The sequence below is a fragment of the Nomascus leucogenys genome, chromosome 7b, assembly GCF_006542625.1.
Source record: "Nomascus leucogenys isolate Asia chromosome 7b, Asia_NLE_v1, whole genome shotgun sequence".
Classification (NCBI taxonomy): domain Eukaryota; kingdom Metazoa; phylum Chordata; class Mammalia; order Primates; family Hylobatidae; genus Nomascus; species Nomascus leucogenys.
In genome coordinates this window covers 12,263,266-12,271,384 of record NC_044387.1, presented here as the reverse complement: position 1 = coordinate 12,271,384, position 8,119 = coordinate 12,263,266, and the positions used below count along the sequence as shown (strand labels likewise).

Below are 8,119 nucleotides of genomic sequence, written 5' to 3'. Positions count from 1 at the left end.
ACGGGCCGGGAGCGGTGGCTCACGCCTGTAATCCCAGTACTTTGGGAGGCCGAGGCAGGTGGATCACGAGGTCAGGAGATCGAGACCATCCTGGCTAACACGGTGAAACCTCGTCTCCACTAAAAATACAAAAAATTAGCTGGGTGTGGTGGTGGGTGCCTGTAGTCCCAGCTACTCAGGAGGCTGAGGCAGGAGAATGGTGTGAACCTGGGAGGCAGAGCTTGCAGTGAGCTGAGATCGTGCCACTGCACTCCAGTCTGGGCAACAGAGCGAGGCTCCATTTCAAAAAAATACATAAAATAAATAAAGTCAAACGCAGTCACTGCTCTAGTGGCGCAGGGGAAGCCACAGGCCGTATAAGTGGAAGCCAGCCAGGCATCCGTGGGGCTCCCCAGACCTTCCTGGGGCCTGGATGGAAAATGAGGGCCAGCAGGGACCAGTGGGGAGGGGTCACTATGGGCTGGGCTGGAAGGTGAGGGGAGTTTGCGGAGGGAAGGTGGCTTCCTCTGCAGGGGCCTGTTCACCAGGCTCATGATTTGGAGGGAGGCAAAGAAAGGAGGGGTGATGTATGGGAGGAGGATAAATGCGTAGAGGGAATAAATCACATCTTGCCAGATTCGTGCACCTGGATCCAAGTGCAGGAGGTCAGATGTCAAAGTGTGAGGGAGATCATGGGATGCTCCGTGGGGAGAGGGCAGGTGCTGGGATCAGCAGATGACCTGGCTGCCAGCACAGTGTCCACAGCAAAAGCCCCTGGCCCTGGATACCCAAGTTTGTCCTCTAGGGGGAGAGATGCCCTCTGGAAAGGTGAGGGGACATGGCCACCTCGTGGAAGGCAGCAGGGCCCATGGTGTTACTAAGCGCCTGGTCCCACCCCCCACCCTCCCCAGGATCCCAGGGGACAGAGTCATGTGCTCAGCCTCCAGTGAGCAAAGAAGGCAGCGGGGCTGGGATTCAAACCGACCCTGACCCTGGGACCTGTGAGTCTTCTCAGACCGCTCAGGCCCCCCGCCTGCAGGCAGCCCCCAACCCTGAACCCTGGTTGCTGCCAACCCCTCATTCCCTCCACAGGAAAAGGCAGATGCCAGCGAGGGGGCCTTCAGCCAGCTCTGAGCAGTGGGGCTGGGCAGGAGCCAGGCACTGTGCCCACCCAGCCCCGTGCCCCTGAGCCCTGTGCCCGCCCAGCCCCGTGCCCCTGAGCCCTGTGCCCACCCAGCCCCTTGTGTCTCTACACCTGGGAATGATGGGTCTCTTCATCCATCTCGGACGCTTCCTCCCAACACTGCCCACCTAGAAGCCTGCTTAGGGGGCCTGGAGAGAGACCTCCCAGACTCCCTCCTGCCACCCCAACCCCCAACTCAGGTGGCAGCCGGAGCCTGGGTGGAGGAATAGAACCTTCTGTCATTCAGCTGAGTTTTATCAACAGTTTCCTGTTGCTCCATAGCGGCTTCACTGGCGATGGGGGCAGGGCCTGGCGGAACTTGGGGCACAGATGAGGGAGGCAGTTCCCAGACACCCAGGGGATCAACTGGAGCCCAGACGTGGACCCCAGGGGTGACCATCCCAGATCAGCCTCCCAGCGTACCAGACTCTCTGAGACAAGAAGCTGTGTTCCCAAGTCACTGGGCCACCCCACCCAGTGCACCCTGAGTTACACAGACTCGGCAGCCAGCCTTGGCCTTGCCTCTATTTCTGGTTCTGTGGGCTCGCCCCGGGCGCTGAGCACCTCCAGGGCCTCCAGGTTGCCGGGTTCCTCTGCGACGACAGGCAGGGGCTCAGAGTCCCCTTCAGCCTCAGCGTCCTCAGTGTCACTGGCTCCGCCCTCAGTGCCTGATCCTGACGGGGCAGCTTTAGCATAACGCAGGCAGCAGTTGGTGGCGACAGCCATGAAGACCCCGGCCAGGGCCACCTCAGAGCCGGCCAGGTAGAAGATGATGTCGTAGTTCTTCAACGCATCCACCAGGCGGCCTGGGGAGGAGGAGGAAGAGGAGGAAGAGGAGGGAGAGGTAAGGTCCTGTGGGGTCCTCCCCTCACTTCCCTGCACTCTCAGGTCAAGGGTGGTGCCACTGACTTGGTGAGGCTCATGGGTGACACACACATGCCCACTCTTTATTCCTGTTTTACAGATGTGAAACCCCATGTGGATTCTGCCATTTGAAACTTTAAAAATGTCACTTGCTGTCCCTGGACCTCAATTGCTTAAGTGATATGTGGCTTTTGGTGAGGCATCCCCTCCACCCGCTGATTCAAGCCCAAGTGTCCTGTGACTTGCTTGGCAGTGGGGCATCTGGGGTGGGAGCGGCGAGGGGGCCCTGGGCTTAGCTCTGCCCTCCTGGGGGCCTCCACCTCTTGCTGTTGCCATGTAAATGCCCTGGTCCTCAGGGGCTCGGCCTAGTCCTCCCACCCCTCAGTCCCAGGAGGCCCATGAGCATCCCAGACCAAGCCATCATCAGCACAGGCGGGGCTTGTGGGCCAGTTACTCATTTCCTTCTCTATTTCTCAAGGCTTCTATCACTTGTAGATACTACTTTCAAACTCAGGAAAGTCTCTCTTTTATTATATATTTTTTTAGAGATGGGGTCTTCCTCTGTTGCCCAGGCTGGTCTTGAACTCCTGAGCTCAAGGGATCCTCCCGACTTGGCCTCTCAAAGTGCTGGGATTACAGGTGTGAACCACTGCACCTGGCTTCAGGAATTTTCTTATTCTTTTGAGACAGGGTCTCACTCCATTGCTCAGGCTGGAATGTAGTGGTGCCATCTTGGCTCACTGCAACCTCCACCTCCTGGGCTCAAGCCATCCTCCCACTTCAGCCTCCTGAGTAGCTGGAACCAGAGGTGCATGCCACCACACCTAGCTAATTTTTGTTTTGTTTTGTTTTGTTTTGTTTTGTTTTGGTAGAGACAGGGTTTTGCCATGTTGCCCCGGCTGGTTTCAAACTTCTGGCCTTAGCCTCCCAAAGTGTTGAGATTACATGTGTGAGCCACTACTCCTGACCAGGAAAATCTCTTAATTGCAGATATTTCCCCCTAAAGTGTGGTTTGTCTGTGTGCTTCACCCTCTCTCTAGGTCATTCTCCTCACCCCATGCACCTCCTCTGCCCATCACATCCATCCAGATCCACACAAGAAATGGAAGACAGTTCCTGGAGGCCTGGGCAGGCTGGTTTTGTGGGCTGCCCACACACTGGCTCAGGGGCTTTGCCGCTCTCACTGGGTCAGGTGGGTTGACAGAGCTCAGTGAGGGCACTCGGTTAGCCCAGCCCTGAAGGAAGGACGGGCAGCTCACCCCATCTCAGTGCAGCCTGTGGCCCCCGCAAGGTGTCCTCCCTGGTTACTGCACCATCTCACAGCCCTCTGGCCTCTGGGACTCAAAGGCAGGCTCCCTGCTGTTTCAAGATAACTTGACAACCCGGGAAAACCCTCATGTCCCCAACTCCCACCTTTCCAATTTTGGTTCCTGCCTTGCTTGCATAAGGACGCTGTTCTCCCCAACAAGCCCTGCCCATCCATGCTGTGCCTTCACCTGGGGGATCTTCCAGGAAGCCTTCCCTGACCACCCTCATGACGATGACTTCCTAAGGGTGACGGTGACAAGTGCCAGCAGGCCATCTGCACAGTGAAAAACACCAGTGCTTCTCCTCCCCATCTGCCCGCTGAGCACCGCCACTCTATTTCTGGCCCCAACACCAGTTTCCCAAAGATACTGTTCCCGTTCCAGTCACCATTCTAGATGCACCATTCTAAAGGCGTGGGCATTTAGCATCAGGTACACTGAGGCTCTCATTCTGGGGCTGCAACTTGCGCTAAGGCTTTGTGCCTCAGTTTCCTCATCTGCAAAATGAGAATAAGCACCTGCGCTTCAGACGGCCTTGTGCCAACTGCTTGGGATGGCAGACCTGACCAGCTACCAGTGTTGCTTTCTTCCCCGCACCTTCCTCGGCTTTCCTGTCCTCACCCAGAGCGGGCGGTCCGGCTTGGAGGAGGGACTAACTGGCCATGAAGAGGAGTCCACCCACCCGGCTGCCCCTTCCCCTCATCCCGGGAAGTTCCATCTGAGACGTGGAGGAGGGAGCTTCCCTGGGTCTAAGGGGCAACTAGGCTCGCCACCCCTTCTTTCTTCGGGGCGCACCGGCAGAGGGCGGTCCGATGAGCACAGCCACGGCCTCCACGAGCAACACCAGGCCCAGCGCACTGGGGAAGCGGGGCGCTCCCACAGCCGCCATGAGCACCTCGAACTGCAGCGCGCCCACCATGCCGTAGGAGAGGCCAAAGGCGACGCAGAAGGCGACGAGGGCGCCGTAGGAGCGCGCGCGCGCGCTGCTCAGGTCCGTGAGCCCGTTGGCCAGCAGGGCCAGGCTGAACAGATACGGGACGTGCGGTCGCAGACGCGCCAGGCCCGCCAGGGCGCCGCACGCCGGCCGCGCCACGATGTCCACGAAGCCCACGATGGACAGCAGGAAGGCGGCGTCGGTGTCGGGCACGCCCGCGTCCTTGGCGTAGTTCACCAGCAGGATGGCGGGGACGAAGAGCCCAAGCGCCATCAGGAACTTGGTGACGGCGTACACGGCGAAGGCGCGGTCGGTGCACACTGCCAAGTCCAGCAGGCGCCGGCGGGGCCGGGCCCTGGGGGGTGCCTCGCGCAGCTGCAGCCCCGCACCGTCAGCCTCCGCCTCGCCCGGAGCGTCCCCGGCGCAGTCGCCGGCGCTGTCCCTGCGCGGTCGCGGGCCCGGCCCGGGCGGCGGCCTCATGACAGCCCCGCAGGCGCAGCAGTGCAGCAGGAGCCCGCCGAGCAGCAGGAAGCCGCCGCGCCAGCCGAAGCGCTCCAGCAGCTGCTGGCCGAGCGGCGACAGCGCGGACAGGAACACCGGGCTGCCCGCCGCCGCCAGCCCGTTGGCCAGAGGCCGCCGCCGCTCGAAGTACAGCCCCAGCATGATGAGCGACGGCTGGAAGTTGAGGGCCAGGCCCAGGCCTGCGGGCGAGGCGGCGCTGTGCCGGGGTCCCCGGAGAGCCCCTCCCTGGCCCCCGCAGGAGGGAGGGGCCAGGCCCGGGAACCCAGCAGATCCGGGAACCCAGCCGAGGGACTTCGAAGACTGTCCCTCATAGGGAAACCGAGGACAGATCTTGCAGCAAGAACCCCCGACCCCCAACCCAGCGGGGAGGAGACCAGGGGGCCCTCACCTGTGAGCACCCCAGCGGTCAGGTAGAGCTCCAGGAGGCGCGTGGCAAAGGAAGCTAGGATCATGCCCGCGGAAGCCAGCAGCCCACCCGCCAGCATCACCGGGCGACAGCCAAAGCGGGTCACGAGGATGCTGGACACAGGGCCTGTGGGCAGGGCAGGGTCACCACCCGGGTCCCGGGATGGCTTGAGTCCTCTAAGGAATAAGGTCACCTCCGGCTCAGGGACACAGAGAGGAGGGCATTGTCTGGCCAAATTCACACAGCTTGGAGGGGACAGGCCAAAGAGACAGCATCCTGCGAGGGCAAGGCCCAGAGCACCCCATCCTGCGAACCCAAACCCCAAGCAGAGCGGGGGCTTCCACACCCCTTTAACCTTCACAGCCTCCAAGTCCCGCCCTGGCACAGACTGGGATTCCTCCGCAGCCCCGCCTCCCAGGATGGAAACTCCAGCAAGCCCCCCACCTACAGGTCAGGGCTGCGGGGAGGGGGAGTGCTTCTGTAGATCTCAGCTTTCCCGCCTCTACAATGGGCGGGTGTGGGTCTTAGAAGGGGCCCGCTGAGCTCGCAGGGCAGCCCCCTGGGCCGGCCCCGCCTCTGGCCGCTGTTCCCCTCCCTCACTCTCTTCCCCTCTTTCTGGTGCCAGGGTTCCCACAGTCAGGAAGGGACTTCGGGGGCCGCCCCCGAGGGTCAGGGGGATGCTCAGGGGGTCGGGTGTCTCCTGGTTCCGGATCCCAGGGGTCCCGGGGAGGCGGAGGGCCGGGCGGGGACACTGACCCGTGCCGTAGAGCATGGCCAGCATGATGGAGGACACCCAGGCCGTGTCGCTGTAGCCGGCGCCGAAGTCGCTCATGAGAGCGCGGAAGAAGACGCTCACGGCTTTGGGGAAGCCGTAGGCGAAGCCGGTGACCACAAAGCAGGCGCCCAGCACCACCCAGCCCCAGCCGCCGTCTGGGGGGCCCTCGCCTCGCCGGGGGCCGCCAGCGCCCATCGCTGCCTCTGTTGGGAGGGGGCAGGGACAAGAGGGAGTGGCTGGGCCAGAAGCCTAGAGAAGGAGGGGGATGGAGACGAAGCATGGGGAAACTGAGGCACAGGGCTACCCACGTGAGCGTGGCTCAGGTCTGGGAACCAAAAGGGGAAACGGAGGTAGGACTCTCACCCCAAGTCTCCTTCTCCTGCAAAGGGCGCTGAAGGACGAGGGGAGGACGACGGGTCCCACCTGACTCTGCACCTCGGCAGGCTCCCTCTGAAGGACACTGCTGGCCCGTCAGGACCTCAGGTGGAAGGCGTCGGGAAGTGGAGCAGGTATGTCCCTGGAGGTGGGCGTCCAGCACCAAAGTCGCCCCGCACGCGTGAGGGTCTCGGGACAACAGAACAAACAGCAGAGGGGCAGATGCCAGCTGCAAAGGGCCGGTGTGCGTGACTTTCCTCTTTAGCCTTGCACCATGTTCCTAATGTTTCTCAGCGATCACAAATGACTATTGTCATTAGAACATTAAGGGGACAAAAGCCACTTTCAACAGATATCAGCCAGGGGAGCTGAGTTCCCATGCATCCCAGCTCAGCCATGGATTCCCTCCCTGACTTGGGCCGGTCGCCTCCCCTCTCCCAACCTCGGTTTCCTCCGATGTAAGATGGGTGATTGATCACCCCCAGGCCAGCTGGGAATCTTGCGGGAGAGGAGTCAGGCCTCTGGCTTCTGCCAGACAGGTAGGAACCTTAGCAGCACTGGGAGAGTGGCCTTCTGCCCTCCAAACCTCAAACCGTCTGTATGCAAAGAATGGCTCCAAAGCCTGTCTCATTCCTGGGGCTCCACCCAGGGCCCTCCCAGCAGCTACAAGCGCCCCCATAACAGATGAGGAGGGTGTACTCAGAGACAGGTGCATCAGGAGCCCGGGGCTGGGGATAGCCTCCTCCCCTCTTGCCTGGAGTGTCCCTCCTGGCGCTGGGCAGTGCCACCACCCCCAGGGTATCCGGGACTCTGCCCCTCCTCCACTAGGACCAGGTTGTGGCTTTTCCTGCCTGTTGTCCTCTTGTCACAGGGGCAGCCACTTGAAGGTGGAGACAGGAGGGTGATCCCAGGCAGCCCTCACATCGCACTCACCTGAGCCTGCCTCGTGGGTTTGGGGGTCCAGCCTCACATCTCCTGAGGCCTGCAGGGAGGGGCCGCCGTCGCAGCTCCCGGTGAAGCTTACCCGGATGGGGGCTGCCAGACACCCCAGCTTCCCACCAGCCTGGGCTGAGCCTCTGGCCGAATCCCGCCTGACGCTTCCTCCCCCAGGCCTGGAGCTTAGAGTGTGTGCCCCCACCACACCTCACCCCTGCTAAGAGGCTTTTGTCCAGGAGGGGAGAAGAGACTGGGAGCCCCAGGTCAGGCTGGGCCTCCACGGTGGGCTCCCTGTCCCAAGCCAGTCCAGGAGGGAGGAAGAGAATCCCTCCGCCTCCTGGAGCCTGGGGTGGCAGACACAGAGACCCTGCCCAGGGGGTCCTAGTCTGGTGCTGGAGGCACAGCCCTGCCCTGAAGAGACCCCAACGGTTCTAATCACCTCAGTGCCTCATCTGCCCCCGCCCCAGGCCACATTCCAGGAGGGGCTGGCAGCTTTCTCTAGAATGAAGCTAATCCACGCCTGTGCTTGGGAATGTGGGGGTGGGGAGGGACCAGAACAAAGGGTGCTGTGTCCAGGCTGCCTGAGGGCAGCTTGCTGGTGGTCCCAGCCCTTGGCCACTGCCACCTCTCCCCTGACCCAGGCAGCCGCCACTTCCTAGGAAACCCACACGTCGAAATGAGAGCAGGTGGCGATGGGGGCTGCAGCACGAGGGCTTTGGGGCAGCCCTAAAGAGTTCTCCAAACGAGGGGCTGGGAGTGAGATGGCTTCCGGGGAACAGCCAGGACCTCAGTACCCCCTAGACCCCATTCTCCAATGGGGGAGTCTCTATCCCTCACC

The 8,119-nt window shown here is 61.8% G+C and overlaps 1 protein-coding gene across 1 annotated transcript; it reads right to left on the bottom strand.

Annotated features, from left to right (window-relative positions):
- Positions 1-1,381: 1,381 nt before the first annotated feature.
- On the bottom strand, positions 1,382-7,051 carry SLC16A8 (solute carrier family 16 member 8). The gene is made up of 5 exons (XM_030815572.1): positions 6,334-7,051; positions 5,952-6,219; positions 5,178-5,321; positions 4,129-4,968; positions 1,382-1,968 (listed from the first exon to the last, which is right to left on the bottom strand). Exons 2-5 carry the CDS (start codon positions 6,163-6,165, stop codon positions 1,652-1,654), a joined length of 1,515 nt encoding a protein of 504 aa, XP_030671432.1. The 5' UTR covers positions 6,166-6,219; positions 6,334-7,051; the 3' UTR covers positions 1,382-1,651.
- Between the last annotated feature and the right edge of the window lie 1,068 nt (positions 7,052-8,119).

Bases quoted from the DNA above. Each gene is read 5' to 3' on its own strand.
- SLC16A8 (XM_030815572.1), bottom strand. From the start codon at position 6,165: ATGGGCGCTGGCGGCCCCCGGCGAGGCGAGGGCCCCCCAGACGGCGGC. The intron at 5,322-5,951 runs GTCAGTGTCCCC...CCCTGCCCACAG, and splicing joins GGCCATGCTCTACGGCACGG to GCCCTGTGTCCAGCATCCTC. The intron at 4,969-5,177 runs GTGAGGGCCCCC...CCTCGCCCGCAG, and splicing joins GACCGCTGGGGTGCTCACAG to GCCTGGGCCTGGCCCTCAAC.